This window comes from Delphinus delphis, chromosome 21, assembly GCF_949987515.2.
Source record: "Delphinus delphis chromosome 21, mDelDel1.2, whole genome shotgun sequence".
NCBI classification, from domain to species: Eukaryota; Metazoa; Chordata; class Mammalia; order Artiodactyla; family Delphinidae; genus Delphinus; species Delphinus delphis.
Window position 1 is genome coordinate 18,110,826 of NC_082703.1, and position 20,684 is coordinate 18,131,509.

General features: G+C 35.1%; 1 protein-coding gene across 1 annotated transcript in view; it reads left to right on the forward strand.

Moving 5' to 3' along the window:
• The window catches only part of VPS37A (VPS37A subunit of ESCRT-I), a 38,653-nt gene extending 24,135 nt beyond the window's left edge, over nt 1-14,518 (forward strand). Inside the window, exons 5-12 of the mRNA XM_060001125.1 lie at nt 2,038-2,263; nt 3,724-3,794; nt 6,374-6,501; nt 6,582-6,640; nt 6,719-6,787; nt 10,387-10,530; nt 12,309-12,389; nt 13,796-14,518. Coding sequence (XP_059857108.1) covers nt 2,038-2,263; nt 3,724-3,794; nt 6,374-6,501; nt 6,582-6,640; nt 6,719-6,787; nt 10,387-10,530; nt 12,309-12,389 — 778 coding nt within the window. The 3' untranslated portion in view covers nt 13,796-14,518. The remainder of the gene's footprint in view (nt 1-2,037; nt 2,264-3,723; nt 3,795-6,373; nt 6,502-6,581; nt 6,641-6,718; nt 6,788-10,386; nt 10,531-12,308; nt 12,390-13,795) is intronic.
• Nucleotides 14,519-20,684: the final 6,166 nt, after the last annotated feature.

Sequence of the window (20,684 nt, forward strand, 5' to 3'; positions counted from 1 at the left end):
GCCCTGGTGTGGTAGCCTGCCAAGAACTGTCTACAACTGTTACAGTCTCATGGGACCCAGGAATGTCAGCCCCCCTGGCCACCAGAGCCAGGTAAGTAAGGGGCATTCCCTGGTTGGCAGCCACAAAAACCAGAGCACCAAATACAAAACTGGGACACCAAACACACGTAAGATCTCCCCTGCAAGACGTGCTGGCGTTCCGGAACATGCAGAGGAGAGCACAAAGATAGTAGAGCCCGCCCTCCGGGAGTCTTTGGAAGGATTACATTCAGTCCTTAGAGTTGTGTTTAATTAGAAGCCTGCCCCTCAGGCTATAGCTATGATAATAAGCTAATAGGCCTCTTTCAGCAGAAAGACTGAGCTCCTGTTGTCTCATGCTGTTCCCCTGGGGGGTAGCTGATTAAGAACTTGTTCTCCATTTCTGTGAGTGTGAGCCCCGCTGGCTGTCAGATTCAGACAATGTTGTGTCCTCTGGTTGCCACTGCAAAAACAAGGGTATAAGCTCCTTTCTCTAAGATACTGGTGAGCTGGAGTGAGGCAGAGGGAGAGTGCGGAGATGATGTCCACTGGCCTCCATTCCCTGAGAGCATCTCCGTGGGTGCCTCGATGTCAAAGCCCCTGGACAAGCACATAGGCCTCTTTCACAGAAAGACTGGGGGTTGCTTCTGTCTGCTGTCTATGCAGTGTCCTGGGGGGTCATAGTCTACCAAGAACCTTCTCTCTGATGGTTACAATCCTGAGGGACCCAGGAACATTAGCCTGCCTGGCATCCAGAGTCAAGCAATCAAGGGATGTTCCTTGGGCAGGAGCTGCAGAAACCAGAGCACCAGATGCATATAGGAGCTCCCTCTGGGTGGTACTGGGTCTCTGGAGCACAGCAGATGGGAAACAAGATGTCGCCCACCAGCCACCATCCCCAGAAAGTATCCCAGCGGACCCCTAGATGTGTGTTAAGTTAGATGCCTGCTGCCTGGAGCTGATGCTTTAAGATTGGCAAGTGAGCCTCTTTCACATTAAGTCAGGTCCTCTTCTGCATTTGGCCCTGAGGCAGGGGAGTCCAAGAGTACGAGCCCTGTAAGAATTGTTTCTTAGTTCGCGTCTCGGGGACATGAGCTCTTTTGGCCTTCAGAGCTCGATGTTTTGGGGGCTTGTCGCTCAGGTTCAAACTCAACCCTTAACTCCCCAGGGAAAAGCTCTGGGTTTTGAGTTTTCTCCAGCTTGTGGGTTGTCCTGCTGAGGGTGGGGTTTATGGTGAGATTGTGTCTCAGCTTCTCCTACCAGCTTAGATGTCATTTTCTTCTTGTTTGCCCAACGTGTAGGAGCTGCTCAGCTAGTTTTTAGGGTTTTTTTCAGAGGAAATTGTTCCCTATGTAGCTGTTGATTCAGTATTTCTGTGGGAGAAGGTGAATTCAGGATCTTCCTATGTCACCATCTTGATCCAGAACCCAATATTTATTACCTTGCAAAAATAAATTATTTTCTGATTATATCTTGAGTACATACTGCTGTGCCGCTTTTTCTAATATATACATAGTTTTTATATGCATCTTTTTTATGTTTTAACATTTTTAGCAGCTCATCTATATATTTAATTTTTCTTTGAAATTTTCCAGAAAAGCAGTCTTGACTTGCAGTCAGATTTTGCCAGATATAATGAAAGCTACGAATTTATTCAAGCTACACTTGAATACATTTCTTGGACTTAAATGTTCTCCATTTCTTCTATGAAGATACTCATTGATGCCAACAGAAAGGCCATATTTGAGTTTTGAGCATTCTGTTCATTTCCAGTGTGACCAGTTGAATTGTATATTTTCTAAAACATTTTTCTTTTTCATGGAAAGAAACGAAAATTTTCTCTTGAGGGGTGTTCATATTTTATCAATTTATATGATATCTGATTCACTTATATAATTATAATAACTAATGGCACCTGCCATCTGTACTGCATAACCACTGTTATTTAGAACAATTTAGGAATACTTTTACCAACTTACCCCTAAAATCTAACCTCATGTTTTTCGTCTTTCTCTTTAGCCTGTACAGTAAAGCGGGTGGGACGCCTCCTTGTGCTTCTCCGGGTTTTCCATTTCTTCCTACATATCCCCCACAAGAAGCTACCAGGACTGTCAGTTCTTTATCTGTTGCTGACACTGTTTCTTCTTCAGCGACAAGTCATACAGCAGCCAAACCTGCTGCTCCTTCATTTGGTGTCCTTTCAAATCTGCCACTGCCTGTTCCCACAACAGACACTTCAGCACCGGTTGGTATCAGATATCTGTAGTTTGTACCCTTGAAATATTCAGTCAACAAACATTATACCTCTCCAGTGTGCCAGCCACCATGGCACAAAAGATAAAAAGATTAAATCACATTTTCAACTTAAGTAACAATTTCAAAGAGGTAACCAGCAAATAATTAAATAATTGTAAGTAGAAGAGATAGTCTAGAGCTATGGCAAAGACACAGTTAAGGGAATAGTCAGTGCTCCCAGGGACCATCGTAGAGCTAGAAAGATAACTTTATAAAAGATGCAATTCTTTTTCTTAAACCACTTTATCCTTGGTGCCTCAAAGCATGCCTGATGCATATAGTAGGTGCTCATTCAAAATGAGGCAGATGAATGAATGGATTCACACTTGGGGCCAAATTTTGATAGATGGTAATGAATTTGCCAGGATGATAAGGGGTCACATAAGGCAATTCTGTGAAGAGGCAACAGCATTGACAAAGATTTGGGAGCATAAACCAGATGGCATATTTGTGAAGCTGCCTGTTACAGAGCCCTCTGGTTGTCATGTAGGACACAGGCAAAGATAAGAGAAGGATCGTATAGGAGAAGCATGTATCAGCTTATGGAGGGTCTGCTCTAGCATACTGAGGACTTTTAATTCAGTGTCTCATTCGTGTAAAAAATTGTGTGTTCTTAAGTTAAGCTGGTGTCTGCTGCCATGTGGGACGTTACTGAGGGAGAGACTGTGCATTAAACATATTAAAGGGATTTTAAAACCTTCATTTTTAACCCTTAGTGAATATCACCCATAGTAATACTCAAATATTAAAAAATTATCATAATCAACTTTACTAATTTCAGTGTTTGTAATAATTTAGAATATAGACCCATTAGAATATAGACCCAAGTGGACTTCATTTTTCCAAAACCTTTCATCATTGTATTAATGAATATTATGAACAAATTATAATTAGTATAAATAAAATTACAAGAGAACTTTTCATGGGTCCTTGATTTTAAAATGTCATCTATATTCAAACAATGTATACTCTATTCCTTATCTACCCTACTCTCTCATGGAACTTAGGTAACTATTCAGATTTTTGCCAGCTTACTAATTTTTCTATACTTAATGCCTTTCACTTTGAGACAAACATTCATATACATCAATGAAACCCAGAGATAATTCTCCACATATGTCACAGATACACTTAGGAGATTTATTTTACAACCGTATACTTGTCCAAGGGCTAAACACAGGTACTCACGTGATCCCCATTAAAAAAAAAAAAAGTAACCCTATATGTATGAAGATACACTGAAAAAACAGTGAAGAAAGAAGGGGAGGGTAAGGACAATGTGAAGTGCAAAGATTAAGTGTGATAATGAAAACAGTTATGGGACGCAGTACATTAAAAATTACTTTTATAACCAAATAGGAGCAGTCAAAAAGATGGCTGAAATTTAACACCATTTCACACTCTCTTTAGATAAGCCAAAATGGTTTTGGTTACAAGATGCCTGATATCCCTGATGTATTTCCAGAACTCTCAGAACTAAGGTAAAAAAACTAGGAGAGTAACATTGGTGTTTGTTGTCTATTTAATTTGTAAATAGAAACCACATCATCATTTTCATATCCATATTAAGTTAAAAAAACCTTTTAAGTCATCACTCTTCCTATATTGTGGTTGTCTTAGTGGGAAAGTTCTATGAATCAGTCGTATGTCTTGTAGGTTATATTTATTGAGTTACTGGTCTGTGAGAAATCCTACAGTTAAAAAAGGTTTAGCTTTATTTGATACAGTGTTTTACAGTCACTTGCAGGAAGTGGTGATGTGTTATTCTCTGCTAATAATTAATGAAGTTTACATGCAGCCACGTACACATTAAAGCAGTCATACACGGAGTAATGCTTGCAGCAACCCGTGAAGGTAGGGGCTGTTATTGTTGCCGTGTTATAGAGCATTCTCCTCCTCCTTTCCTTTCTTCCTTCCCTTTAAAAACATTATTACGAAAACGTCAAAAATACAAAAAGGTGAACCTCTTTGCCATCTTCCAGCTTTTTTCAGAAGTATGGGTATAGGTCAGGATTATTTTAAACCAAATCCCAAATATTCTGTTATTTTTACCTATAAGTTCTTCACTAAATTTCTCCACCAGGTAAAGACCTTTTCTTTGCCATAATCCCAATCCACATCATCATCGTACCTCACAATATGAATGCTCATTCTTTAATTCTTTGATATTATCTTATTTCCCCAGGGTCTTAATAATTAAATCTTTTGGTTGGTAGTTTATTTGAATCAGGGTTCAAAATAATATCTACCTATTGCATTTGAATACTGTTATCTTTTATAGTTCTTTTAATCATGAACCATTTCTCCCACGTTTATTAATATGTATGTACATATACACACAAACATATACACACATGCATGCATACATATACATACAAATATATACATACACATATAAACACATATAGAGTAAATTATACACATATTATTAAATATTTATGTAAGAAACTGGTTATTTGTCCTATAGAATTTCCCATACCCTGTTGTTGCCTGATTGCATCCTTGTGGTTCCATTGAGGGTGTTCCTCTGTTTCTCATATTTCCTTCTACTGGTGGCTAGATAACAGAGTTTTGATTAGATGTAGCTTCAATTTTTTTTATCAAATCATTACATTGTACACCTTAAACTTAGACAATGTCTCAAGAAAACTGGGGGAAAAAATTTAGGTTTAATTCTTTTGGCAAGAATATTTACATCATAGTTAGTGCATATTTCCTATTACATCACATATGGCAGCAGTGATGTCTGGTTGCCTTATTTTTAGTGACATTAGGATTGAAACAGGTTGAAACACTTGAAATCACTGACTGTGCATTATTTCATTAAGGATTGCAAATGTGATTTCCTACTGCCAGAATTAGCCAGAAGTCTATGAAGACTTTCCTTCATAGAAAAGGAAAGTTTAGTTATATTGAAATATACTTCATACAGAAAGACAAGATGTATGCTTGATTTTTTCCTCTTAATTTATTGATTTTGAGAATAATGAGTTGATGCATAAGCTAGCTGCAAAAGTTCTGATAGGTGAGGTTTTTTTTGTTTTTTTATAGTTGTTTTTGAGTTGTTATAAACTCATAAATTAAAAAAGAAATTTGTGTTTCAGTCCATTTCAAACATTATTCTTTTTGCTGCTTAAACAGTTCTATCTTTAGTCAATAGGAAATTCTGGCAAAACAAAGATGTCATGGGCTCAACATGAACATTTTTTTTTCCCTGACCTGAAGCCAGCCATTTCTCTGAAAGGCACTTGTTCTTTTTCAAAATAACAATACTAATAAAATAACAATATCAGTAGTGATTATTGAAAGCAGGATAAGTTTTTGTTTATTTGTTTTGTTTTTTACACTTCTTTTGTCTTTAGCATATAGCACACCAGAGATGTACAGCCAAATACTATTTTTTAAAGTCTTTTCAGTAAAATTTCTCTGGATGATTATATAACTTAGGGGAAAAAAAACAGGTTCATTTATTTCCATTTGCTTTGAATTTTAGAGACTGCTTTTTCTTTTTTAATTTTGTTTTTTAATTATATAATGCATTTATATGGATCTATATGTAGTCAAAACTGAAAGATAGGTTCAGAAAGGTTTCCCTCCCTCCCTATCCCACCCATCCAGTTCCCTCTTTCACTCTCTGGATATGATTTTTGTTCTGGGATTGGCCTTCCACGATTGCTTTTTAAAAACATTTTTATGACTATATGTACACAGACACATATACATGTATCATTTATTGTGACAGCCACATACCTATTAGGTAAATAGGCTCAGAGGTTAAAATTGGTAGGTTATTAGGGCTGTTCATAAACCCTCGTCTTCATAGTCCTGTAGTGACTTGACACTGTACTGTATTTAGAGTGCTTTTTGTTCTATTGTGATTGATGTTTTATTTGCTTTTAAGGTTATAATTTGCCTTCTTCTGTGTCTATATAAAAATATATATGTCAAAAATTATTTAGAACTTTATCAGCTGAGTAAAACTGAAAAATGATGAATATTTATTATGGAAAAAAACTAGATGACTGATATTCATTAACATTTTTTTCTCTTGTGTTTCTAGTGTATCACAACTTACAGATATGAATGACCAAGAGGAGGTATTACTAGAACAGTTTCTGACTTTGCCTCAACTAAAACAAATTATTACTGACAAGGATGACTTAATGAAAAGTATTGAGGAGCTAGCAAGTATGTCTTTCCTTACTTATTAAATTTCCTAAGAAAAATGTGATCCTTACCTAGCAATAAACTAAAAATTTATGTTACAGGAAAAAATCTCCTTTTGGAGCCCAGCTTGGAAGCCAAAAGGCAAACTGTTTTAGATAAGGTGAGTTAGTTATCATTTTTTAAGAAATCCGTACAATTTTAAAATAGAATTAAATAGCATTTTAATTTTCTCTTTTAGTATGAATTACTTACACAAATGAAATCAACTTTTGAAAAGAAGATGCAAAGGCAGCATGAACTTAGCGAGGTAAGATTGTTTAGCTCTTTTCTTTTACCATAAGAATTTTTAATCTTAATGTGCATGTGCCACATTCTTAAATTCATTATTACCAGAAAGCATTTATTAGGTATCTGAGTTTATCTTATCTGTTTATAAGTCATGATAAACAGCTCTAAGTTACGCAGATGAACAGCTGTCAGTTATAAGCCATTGTAAATCAGTTGTGCTCATGCAAGGTCATTTGGTTCCAAAATAGAAAAATATAAAAAGCCCCATAAAGAACTCTTCTGGGAGAGTTATTATAAAGGCAGTTTAATTCTTCTAATAAAAGCTACCAAGAAAAATTTTAATTTTAGACTACTTGTAAGCCTATATACAAGTATCTTAAATGAAAAGTTAGCAAATTGAAAAATATAATATATAAAAAGTATAAAGTATAATTCACCACAAATAATAGATTTTATGCTAGAAATATGTGAAAAATCAAAAACTTCATAAAATTCAATCCATGTTCCTAAAAAAACAAATCTTTAAAAATAAAAAGGGCAAAAATCATTTAAAAAATTAAATGTCAATAACCCAATCATAATATTCTGTTTCCTTTAAAATCAGGAATTCTAGAAGGTAAAGCCAATTTAGTAAAACATAAAATAGAAATAAGACAACAGCAAAAAAAAAAATGATGGTAAAGGAGAATATAAATTTATAATCTTTTGCATTGCACTAAGCTATTTACATATATTGCCCATTATTCCACCCCAAACCCTATGAGGTAGATGTTGTTACTGTTTATCCATTTTGCAGATGAGGAAAGTGAGGCACATGGATATTAAATAACATCCCTGAGGTCATGTAAATAGAAAGTATCAGAGTCAGGAGTCACATGTAAGCAGTCTTCCCTCACTTAACTGGAAAATCTGACAGAGTCAACTAAAATACCTTTAGATGCTTATTAAAGCTTAGTAGATGCTGAAGAAGCTGTTCACAATAATCAGCATCATTCCTTAGACAAACTCTTAGTAAACTAAGATAAAATTAATTCCTTAATTTAATAAGGAAACCAACAGCAAACATCATACCTAATGACTCAACATTTCCAGGATCCCTTTAATGTTAGGAATGAGACAGTGATGCCCCAGTATCACTGCTATTTAACATTGCTTGGGAGGTTCTGGCCACTGTAAGAAGACAAGAAAAGGAAAAGAGGTATAATGTAAAAGAAAAGATGAAACGGTTGTTAACCAAAACCAAACAAGTAAAAATCCTAGCAAATTGAGGTTTTCTTCTAGATATCTCGCAACTACCAGTGCAAAGTGAAGTAGAAGAAAAAAACTCATTTACAATATAAACAAAACTGTAAAAAATTTAGAACTGAACCCAATGAAGTAAGTTAGGAAACTTTACTGAATGACACAAAAGAAGACTTGAAGAAATAGAGTAACAGAATATTCATGGACTGAAAGATACAGTATTATAAAGATTTCATTCTTCCCAAAATAACTTAAAAATCTTCTATACTTCCAATCAAAATCCCAAGAGTATTTTTTTTAATTTAAACAGATTTATTCTAAAGTTCTTCTGAAAAACTAAACAGGTTAAACTAGTCAAGAAGAGCTTGAGCAAAAAGAAACCCTTTCCCAATACCAACATATACTATAAAAACTCTTCATTTAAAACAGTAGAGTAGCCTTGTAGGAAGCAAAAAATAGTTCTATGGAACAGATTCTGCAGTTCAGAAACAGACATATACATGAGTAATTGGTTAGAAAAAAATGAGAATTTAATAAAGGCAGTCCATTTAGAAAAAAGTTAGATCCCTATATCATAGCATACACAGAAGGATACTCTAGATAGAGTAACTATTTAGGTGGAAACCATAAAATTATGAGAGAGAACTATTGCTAGAGTTTTTTTTTTAGGATTATGATGGGAAAATCCTTTCTAAGCATTATGACAATAGGCAGAAGCGTAAAATAAAAAACTGATGATTTAAGCTATATATAAATTTAAACTTTGTATACATTGAAGATCATAAAATCAAAAGTGAAGTAAAGGGGACAAATATTTGTAGCAGATATAACAAATATTAATGCCAATGGTCCATAAAGAAACCTTACATACAGGCAAAGGGAAGAACAGGAAACTCACAAAAGGAGAAATATGAAGGTCCAATAAACATTCTGATATAGCAATTATTCTGACTTCTTGAAATGTTTAAAAAAATCCTTGATTCCTAGGATTGTCTCTATAGATGTGCTCACTCAGAATCTCTGAAGATGATAACTCTTCTATACTCTAAAGTATGGAAACCACTTCACTAGACTGTTGGTGCCATTAGTGCAGGAACCTGTCCTGTTTTTTTCCCCCTGTATACCCAATACCTTGGTCCAGTGCTTGGCACATGGTACATACTCAATAAATATTTAATGAGTAAGTAAATGGAAACATTTGAAAAGATGCTTAACCTTACACTAATAAGCAAAATTACATTGTGTGAGCGAGACTTGTAAGGATAGATAACCAGTGTAGGTAAAGGTGATTAAAAATGGTGTATTTCTATATATACCTGTATGTGATGTATCACAATGAGATACCATCTCACACCCACTAGGATGACTATTAATAAAAACAGTTTTAGTTCCTACATTTAGATCTTTAATCCATTTTGAGTTAAATTTTGTGTATGAGGTAAGGTAAGGGTGCAACTTAATTCTGAACATGGATATCCAGTTTTCCTAGCAATAGTTGTCCAAGACTGTCCTTTCCCGATTGAATGGTCTCGGCACACTTTTGAAAATATTTGGCCATATGTATGAGTGTTTGTTATTTGATTGATCTATATGTCTCTTCTGATTGCCAGTACCATACTATTTTGATTACTGTAGCTTTATAGTAAGTTTTGAAATCAGTAAGTATGAATCCTCCAACTTTGTTCTTCTTTTTCAAGATCGTTTTGGCTATTTGGGGGTCTCTTGAGAGTCTCTGAATTTTAGGGTGAATTTTTCTATTTCTGCAAAAAATGCTGTTGACATTTTGATAGGGATTACATAGACTCTGGAGATCACTTTGGGTAGTATTGTCTTAACAGTATTAAGTCTTCTGATCCATGAACACAGGGTGTCTTTCTACTTATTTCTATTTATTTATGTCTTCTTTAATTTCTTTCAGCAATGTTTTGTAGTTTTCGGTGTCCTTCACCACTTTGGTTAAATTTAATCACCTTTGCCATATTCTGTTCATTAGAAGCAGGTCACTAGGTCCAGACCACACTCAAGGGGAGGGGATTATACAAGAGCAGGAATACCAGGAGAGGAGGATCATTGGGGATCATCTTAGAGGGTGCCTACCACAATGATCTGATTCCTAAATTCCCAAGAGAGGACAGTGATCTACCCAGTTTCTCTCACTCAATAGCTTGCAGGCAATGCATTGGTTTCTATTGTGTTAGGTAGCCATCTCATGTCTAAAAGGGTAAGGACTTAGATGGGACCAGATTTCCTCAAAAAGAAGCTTTGTAAGGCACATAATGAATTGCTTCTCCCTACCTCTACCTCTACTCCATTTTCCTTCCCTCTAAGGAGTTTTTCTGAGCATTAGAAACTAATATACTTGATTTTCTTTTTCAGAGCTGTAGTGCGAGTGCCCTACAGGCAAGATTGAAAGTAGCTGCACATGAAGCTGAGGAAGACTCTGATAATATTGCAGAAGATTTCTTGGAGGGAAAAACTGATATAGATGATTTTCTCAGTAGCTTCATGGAAAAGAGAACAGTATGTAATACTCTTCAGTTGAGGACAAGTGACAGCGTAATATCAAATAACTTATGTATATTCATGAGTAAAAAAAACCTTAGCACATTACTGAGCTGGAGTTTTGAGTGCCGTGAGAGGAAACTGAAGAGCCTCTATTGAGAATGATAGCAACATCCTGCTATCACTTTAAACCTGCTTGTTGTGAGTACACAAGCAGGTAAATCACATAATGGTTCTGTTTCAGAAATGATAGTATCTGTATCATTCTGTAGTAAAGCTAGTAAATTAGCTTAAGTCTAGTCTTAATAGATGTAATATACTCCTGAATAACCTGTTTCACAAGTTGTTTAAAAAGAGAATAACCTATATAGTGTTTCTGTTTGTTTGTTTGTTTGTTTGGCTGTGCCGCACGGCTTGCAGGATCTTAGTTCACTGACCAGGGTTTGAACCCAGGCCACTACTGTGAAAGTGCCAAGTCCTAACAGCTGCACCACCAGGGAATTCCCTATACAGATTTTTAAAATTTTTTTGTTTTTAATATTACTGAGAACATTCTGGGGATAATTTCTGTTCTAGTATTTCCATTTTTTATATATATATATATATATATATATTTTTTTTTTTTTTTTGTGGTACGCGGGCCTCTCACTGTTGTGGCTTCTCCCGTTGCGGAGCACAGGCTCCGGACGCGCAGGCTCAGTGGCCATGGCTCACGGGCCCAGCCGCTCCGGCATGTGGGATCCTCCCGGAACGGGGCACAAACCCGCGTCCCCTGCATCCGCAGGCAGACTCTCAACCACTGCGCCACCAGGGAAGCCCTTCATTATATTTAAAGAAAAAAATTTTAAGTCTGCTTAGCAGTATCTTGTCCTTTGATAGAGTCCTAAATATTTACCTAATTTCTCTGAAACATCACAGTTTTAAAATAACCTTTTGTTAATAAACGTTATAAAACAGGTGTGCCATATATATATATATATATATATATATATATATATATATATATATATATATATATATATGAACTGTTAAGGAAAGTGTGGCAGATTTTATTATCCCTGTTTTCCATGAGAAAATTTGAAGTACAGAGATATTAATGACTATGGTTATAGCATTAGTGAAGCGTCGATTTTGGGTCCATTTTTCTTTGGTACTATTTAACTGTATCTTGAAGTTTTTTTTGTTCTTGTTTTAATTGATTTATTTTTAGCTGCGTTGGGTCTTCATTGCTGTGCGGAGGCTTTCTCTAGTTGTGGCAAGTGGGGCTACTCTTTGTTGCGGAGCATGGGCTCTAGGCACGCAGGCTTCAGTAGTTGTGGGTCATGGGCTCTAGAGCTCAGGCTCAGTAGTTGTGGTTCACGGGCTTAGTTGCTCCGCGGCACGTGGGATCTTCCCGGACCAGGGCTCAAACCTGTGTCCCCTACATTGGCAGGCGGATTCTTAACCACAGTGCCACCAGGGAAGCCCCGAAGTTTGTATTTGTTAAGCTTCCTGGGTAACAACAGTAGGATTTATTTTCATATTTTTAAAACACAGATATTTGAAATTATATAATCAGAGAACTGGTATAAAGGATCAGAGTGCGTTTTACATTCTGGAAGTTTACAAAGATTATCTTCCAAACAAAATTAAAATTTTTTTCTTTTTGATTCTTAAATTCTGCTCTACCTCAGACATCGACAGTTTAAATAATGTCAACAAGTTAAAAGATTCTTACTTAGAATTCTGTCAAATTTAGCTAGTAGTAGGAAGATTACTGGAGAAGTGACTGGTATTTTAAATAATTTGTCTTCTAGATTTGCCACTGTAGAAGAGCCAAGGAAGAAAAACTTCAACAAGTGATAGCAATGCACAGCCAATTTCATGCTCCACTATAGGTAAATTGTATTCTAGAAGGTTTGAGTCTTCAGGCTATTGCATGGCTATTTTTAATGAAGTGTTCTTACTAGTGTTTGTTCAGCCAGCTTTAAGCATAATACTGTCGTTATAGCTATTGTGCTATATAACATGTAGAATACTTTATATTAAGCATAATGTTTTATGCCTAAGCATATAACCAGTAGAAATTGTTTGCATATTTTCTCAGTATGATATTGGCTTAAATGAATTTTTTTTCAGTATTTGATAGCTACTTATGTAGAGTTTAAACTGTAATTAGTTCCTTTCTCTCAGCTGGTGTGGGGAGTATACCATATTAGTTGACATATTCCTCAGTAGTCTCTTTTGTCATTTCTTCCTTTAAAATAACATCTCTCTGCTCCAGGACCTGCAATGAACCCCTAGGGATGAGAAATGCCAAATTTCTCTCGCTTATATTTTAGATCATCCATTTTAATTTTCCATTTCCCCTTATGTTCTCTCATGTCATGTTGTTTTTTCTACCACCGTATCTTTGTTCATGCTCTCACCTGATCTCAGGACACTCTTCTGTTTTCCTCTCCATCTATCTTGTTTTAGGAATGACCTGGTGGCAAAGACTAGCTCCCACCTCAACAACTTTAAAAGCTTGTGTCACTGGATAACGCAGGGAAACAGAGCCAAAATGCAGAAAAGTACACCTCAGTCACCTGGGAGTGAAAACACGACATGAGGCCATCAGTAACCAAAGCAGCTCCTCTTAGACCCTTCCCACGACTGCTTGTTTTTCATTTTTGCATCTCTCTTCTTTTCTGTCTCTCACTCCCATGTGCTTTCTCACTTGCTCTTCAGAGAGCTTTCTTTGCTACCCACAGGCTTGATCATATCATGACAGTCCAAACAGCCAGTGGAGACTGACAAGGGTCTCACCACAAATTCAGGGAAAGAGACTGGCCCTGCATAGACAGTGTGCATCCTGACCTCAGCAGTTTGACCTAGAGATTGGTGTCCTGTGTTCATCTGCCCGCTCTGCTGGGCTAAAGGAGTAGACTTTGAGAAGGGAGCATGGGAGGTTCCCTTAAAAGGGATCAGGCTACAGGGAGGGAAGTGACAGGCATTTCGCAACCCCCATTCAAACTCTCTGCCCCTTTTCTCAATCTAGTTCTCCTTAACATTAGTAGCAACATTGAATTGTTTTATTTTACAAATCAGACTGTCAATCCCTGAGGGTAAGGGTTGATTTTTAATATCAACTATGCATTTCTCAAGGTTGAGAAGTAAGTGGGCACTGAGTAATTGCTTACTGACATGAGCATGCTAGAATCCTTTCCCTACCTCTTTTCCCTCATAGATTATCTTCTTCTAGGTAAATCTTAATTTATCATCTTAAATTAAATCTTAGGTTTTGATTTTCTTTTCTTTTCAGATTTTCCTGAAAACATGAACTGCCAAGAGAGGAATGGGACACAAGACTAAGCACATTTATATTTATGATTTGCAAATTGGCATTTCATTACAGTGGCTGAATTCATAGATACACTATAGAGATTGTATACAGGACTGAGACTGATTTTGTACAGATTAGAATGATTGCTATGATCTTTGCTTTGAGAAATTTTTCTGCACTATTTGCACTAAAAATGTTTATTTGTTGTTGATAAATCCTATCATATTTAAGTTCCACTGCTGTTCCTCTCTTACTATTGATTAAATACCTATGCATGTAATTTTAACTAGTTTCAATATTTTATAAAATTACTTCATTTAAATTTGTAATTTTAATTTGAAACTGCCTCATTGCTTTATCAAGAATGGTTTCGATTTTTTCCTCTCAACCTTTTTTGAAAAATTACCATTTCAACTGTAGAAAAACTGTTATTCTTCCTGTTTCTTTCTGTATGATAAAACTTTCAGAAATAATTTGTTTTTAAATATTCACAGTGTCAGGAAACACCAAACCTGCCAATGTGCCGTCTCAAGGAAGTAACTTTTAATTCATACAATAAATCAAAAGAGTAAACCAGCGTTTTTTACTTATTGTTGTCTTATTTTTAAAATTAAAGTTGCACTTAAGAGGCAATACAGGTAAATAAATATTTTACCTAATAGAAAAAAACTGTGTTTCATTTAAAATAGTCCAACATAAACTTTCATAGTAACTCTTTTTTTTTTTTTTTTTTTTTTTTTTTTGGCCACACCGCGCGGCTTGCAGGATCTTAGTTCCCCAATCAGGGATTGAACCCGCATCCTCAGCAGTGAAAGCACAGAGTCCTAACCACTGGACCACCAGGGAGTTGCCTCATGCTAACTTTGTAAATATAAGTATCTGCTGGGTTTGTGGTTAGATAAGGATATGCTAAGTTCCTCATGTTGAAGTTTAAAACAATATTTTTGTTAATAAATAGTAAATTTAAACACACAAAAGTCAGTGAATTTTTCTGACCTTTACTGTGTTAGCTTTTCATAACAGAAAAGCTTTAATAATAAATTAATATTAATTTTTAGGCAGTCTAGTTTTTAATTTAATTGGATTTTCGCTTTAACTTGTACTGTGTTAAACAGTTTGCTTTTATACTACGTTACAGAATGAATATATTTTATGGGTAGCTGTGAAAGCTAATTAAGTAGAAAATCTTGAACTAGATATCTGAGGCTTGGTAGAGTATCCAGGTCACAGAACAGCCTAATGACAATTTTTATTTAAACTTCATCACAGTATGATTGCCATTCCAAACACGAGCATACGGTACAGGTGTTTTCTTTTCTTCATTCTTCTTTCTATACATGTTTTAGCAATAGAACTTTAGGAAAAACAAAATTTTCTTAGACTTGAATAATACTTAATACTTAGTCTATGTGTGTGGAAGGGCAAGTATTCACACGGACTATAAAGATACAATTTGGGTAAAGAAATTAACTTTTTTTAATCACCTGTCTTCCTGGTACTGTGCTAAGGGCATGCCATTTAATCTTCAAAATGACCAGACGAGGAAGGTATTATTATTCTGGATGTGTAGATGAGATAACTGAGGTAAGTGTTGCAAATTTGTGGCAGTCTTCTGGGTATTAAGGAACCTTTCCTTACTGTAGTGGTCACAGAAGCTTCAGCTTTCCCAGCAGTCACCACAGTGGAGGACACGGTAGTCCCAATCTTCTGCAAACAATCAGGAAGCTTTCTGAGAAACCAGGCTGAGCCCAGAACAAGAGGCCAGCAGACCACAGCCATTAATTCATTTGATCTCCTAATTTTATTAAGCCCCTACTAAGAATGAGGCGCTATGGAAATACTATACAACGATGACTCAAACATGGTCTAGATGTTTAGGTACTTATCTACCTTTTCCTTCACCAAAAAAAAAAAAAAAAAAAAGTCATTTTCTTATATAGGAGATCTCTTCTACATAATCACATAAGTAATTCATCTCAATGTTTTTTATTCTTTAAACTTGAACTATCCCAGTTTCATTCTGTACCAGTTAACATACCTTGGTTTCTCCTTTTAAAATTAATTTTTTAGATAACCTCCTTACAACCCAGTCATTAATAAGAGGAGTCTGATCATCATTACCTACATTTAACTGACAAATCAGGTCAGATAATAGGTCATATAAGTCATCCAGGACGGACAAGTCTGCATTTGAATATGTATGCATTTTGGTTCTGTTACTACAATAAAAATTTTAGTGACTTTTCTTTAATCTTATGGATATATTATTTTCTTCTTAAAATTGGCTATATTGGAGAAACAGTGCCAGAGGAAGAAAAAAAAGCCTGCCAAAGCAGATTCTGATTTTACTTTAACACATAATAGAAGACTAGATGGAAGTCACAATAGTACAGAAAAGCTGAGGAGTTATTAGATAATTCAGAGTAGGGGTTTGTCACGGGAAGAAATTTAAAGGCTAACATCTCAAAAATAGAAGAAAGTTTTCTGAATAAATGTGATACGTGCTAAACATAATGTTTCAAAGTTGGAAGATTTTCTAGGAATAATTCTAGACTAGGAAATTTATATTGAAATAGAGATTGACAGGTAAGTCTGATCATAATTCATATGTGCTTAAATTGAAGGACAGCTCAGATTCATTTTTACGGAAAGTAAACTAATCATGTGCTCTTAAAGAATAAAAACCTATGCCAGGTTTTCCCTTCTCTTCACCTTCCTTTATTCTAAAAAAGTTGCTTTGTTGACTGCTGAGTCATGATCAAAATGCTTACCTACTTCATATTATTAAATTTTCCAGAAAATCAATAATAAATCACTTGAGCGCTAAATATTACTAGTTGGGAAGTAATCTGTCTTGAGTCAGTTTTACATTGGTTTAAACCAACTGCTCTAAATAAAACAGTTCCTTGATCGATGTTTGATTTAAAATGAGAATATACTGTTAGAGATTTTAGCCTTGTTGGATTGGCCATGCTCTTTTAAGGCTCTGTCCAGCACAATAAAGTTTTAATAAGCAATAAAGGTAACCTTTTTTAAATAAATTTCAGTGTTAGGTTAACTTATAAGTAGTCTAAATGAACATATGCTTAAATTATGTTTTGTAAAATATTTGGTGTGGGGCTGAAAAAAAATTTTGTGTCTGATGTGGAAAACATTCACATTAAAGAACTAAATTTTAAAATATCAAAGATTTATAGTATTTGCTTTTTAAAATAAATGCATAGTTCTGTTTGCTATAGTTACTGTGTTTTTTTTTAATTTGTTATTTATTTTTGTAGATGTATACTGCCAAATGGAAGAAATTAAAGTCTCATCCTCAACATGAGGCAAAGAAGTTTCTAGAGTTGATAATCAACTACAAGAGTGGTATGAAGTGAGTTATGTTATAAAAATGCAAAAGCTATTACAACTTATCCTAAGTATCATTAACAAGGTATTCCCTGCTACAGAAAGTTTGTACCTTTTGACCACCTTTCTCCAATTCCCCAACCCCACCTCCACCTCAGGTTAACCACAAATCTGATCTCTTTTTCTCTAACTTTGGTTTGTTCGTTTGTTTGTTTTAGATTACACATATAAGTGAAATCATACAGTATTTGTTTTTCTCTGACTTAGCATAATGCCCTCAAGGCCCATTCATTGTCGCAAAAGGCAGAATTTCCTCATTTTTTATGTCTGAATACTATTCCATGGTGTGTGTGCTTCTTTATTCATTCATCTGCTGGTGGACAGTTAGGTTGTTTCCATGTTTTGGCTATTTTAAATAATGCTGCTATGAACATGAAGGGGTACAGATTACCTTTTCGAATTAGTGTTTTCATTTACTTTGTATTCCCACAAGTAGAATTTCTGGATCATATGGTAGTTCTATTTTTAATTTTTTGAGTGTCCTCCGTACTGTTTTCCATAGTAGCTGTACCAGTTTATGATCCCATTAACAGTACACAAGAGTTCTCTTAAATTCACATTATCACCAGCATTTCGTATTGCTTGTCTTTTTGATGTTGGCCATCCTACCAGATGTGAGGTGATATCTCATTATGGTTTGGTTTTGATTTGCATTTCCCTAATGACCAGTGATGCTGAGCATCTTTTCATATACCTGTTGACCCTTTTATATATCTTCTTTGAGAAAAATGTCTACTCAAGTCTTTTACCCATGTTTTAATTGGATTTTTTTTTTTTTGCTGTAGAATTGTATGAGTTCTTTATATAGTTTGAATATTAACCCCTTGTCAGATATATGGTTTGCAAATATGTTTTTCCATTCCATAGGTTGTCTTTTCACTTTGTCGATTATTCTTTGGCTGTGCAGAAGCTTTTTAATGTGATGTAGTTCTACTTACTTATTTTTTATTTTGTTGCTTGTGCTTTAGATGTCATATCCAAAAATCACTGCCAGGACACATGCCGGTGAGCCTTTTTTCTGTTTTCTTCTAGTAGTTTCATGGTTTCAGGTTGTACATTTAGGTCTTAATCATTTTGAGTTCATTTTGGGTAGTGGTATAAGATAGTGGTCATTTCATTCTTTTACATATGACTATCCAATTTTTGCAGCACCATTTATGGAAGAGACCATCTTTTCTCCACTGAATATTCTTGGTTCCCTTGTCAAATATTAGTTGACCATATATGCTTGGGTTCATTTCTGGGCTCATAATTTTGTTCCATTGATCTATTTGTTTTTATACCAGTACCATACTGTTTCGATTACTATAGCTTTATAGGATAGCTTGAAATCAGGAAGTGTGATGCCTCCCGCTTCGTTCTCCTTTCTCAGTATTGCTTTGGTTATTCCGTGTCTTTTGTGGTCCCATATAAATTTTAGGATTGTTTTTACTACTTTAAAAAATGCCACTGGAATCTTGATGGGAATTGCACTGAATGTATAAATGGCTTTTGGTAGTATGGTCATTTTAACAATATTCTTCCAATCCATGAACACAGGATGCCTTTCCATTTATTTGTGTCTTCTTTGATTTCTTTCATCAGTGTCTTGTAGTTTTCAAAGTAGAGATGTTTCACCTCCTTGGTTAGGTTTATTCCTAAGTATTTTATTGTTTTTGATGCTCTTGTAAATGGGATCATTTTATTTCTTTTTCAGATAATTTCATTGTTAGTATATAGAAATGCCATTGACTTTTTATGTTGCTTTTGTATCCTACAACTTTACTGAATTTGTTAATTAGATCTAACAGATTTTTTTCGTGGAGTCTTTAGAATTTTCTATGTATAAAAACATGTCATCTACATACAGAGACAGTTTTACTTCTTCCTTTCAAATTCTGATACCTTTTGTTTCTTTTCCTTCTACTTTGGTCTACTTTGTGGTCTACTTTGTTGAGTAGAAGTGGTCAGAGTGGGCACCCTTATCTTGTTCCTGAAATTAGTGGAAAAGCTTTCAGCCTTTCAACAGTATGATATTACCTGTGGGCTTATCCCTTTTGGCCTTTATTATGTTGAAGTATATTCCTTGTATACCTAATTTGTTGAGAGTTTTTATCATGAATGAATGTTGAACTTTGTCAAATGCTTTTTCTGCATCTAATCAGATAATTTTTTCCTTGCATGCCAGGTATAAATCCCAGTTGATCATGGTGAATGATCCTTTTAATGTGCTGCTGATTTCAATTTGCTAGTATTTTATTGCAAATTTTTACATCTCTGTTCATCAGGGATATTGGTCTGTAGTTTCCTTTTTTGGTAATGTTCTTTTCCAGCTTTGCTATCAGTGATGCTGGCTTCATAAAATGAGTTTTGGGAGTGTTCCCTCCTCTTCAATTTTTTGGGAAAGACTGGCATTAATTTTTCTTAAGATGTTTTGTGAAATTCACCAGTTGAAGCCCTCTGGTCCTGGGCTTTTCCTCTGTGAGAGATTTTTGATTACTAATTCAATGTCTTTACTATAATTGGTCTATTCAGATTTTCTATTTTGTCCTGATTCACTCTTGATAGTATGTTTCTAAGAATTTTGCATTTCTTCTAGGGTGTCCAGTTTGTTGGCATATAGTTTTGCATAGTACTCTCTTACAATTCTTTATTTCTGTGCTATCAGTTGTAATGTCTCCTTTTTCATTTACAATTTTGTTGATTTGGGTCCTTTCTTTTTTCCTTGGTTTACCTTTTCAAAGAACCAAGTCTTAGTTTGGTTAATCTTTTCTGTTGTTTTCGTATTCTCTATTTATTTCTGCTCTAATCTTTGCTATTTCCTTCTGCTAACTTAAGGCTCAGCTCTTCTTTTTCTAGTTCCCTAAGGCGTAGTTAGGATGTTTATATGGTATCTTTCTTGCTTCTTAATGTAGGCATTTATTGCTGTGAACTTCCCTCTTAGAATTGCTTTTGATGCATCCCGTAAGTTTTGTTTTGTTGTGTTTCCATTTTCGTTCATCTCAAGATACTCTTTATATCCCCTTTAATTTCTTCTTTGATCCATTGGTTGTTCACGAGAGTTTTCATTCCGTATGTTTGTGACTTTTCCAGTTTTCCTCTTGTTATTGATTTCTAGTTTCATACCATTGTGGTCAGAGAATATACCTGGTATGATTTCAATCTTCTTGAATTTACTGGCTTGTTCTGTGGCCTAACATATGGTGTATCCTAGAAAATGTTCATGTCCACTTCAGAATGTGTATTCTGCTGTTGATGAACAGAATGTTGTGTATATGTCTGTTAGTACATTTGGTATATAGTGTGGTTCGAATTTGCTATTTCCTTATTGATTCTCTCCCTAGATGATCTACCCATTGTCTAGAGTGGGGTATTAAAGTCCCCAACTATTACTTTATTGCTTTTATTTCTCCTTTTAGCTCTGCTAGTTTTTGCTTTATGTACTTAGGTGGTCTATTTTTGGGCAAAGCATCTGTTTGAG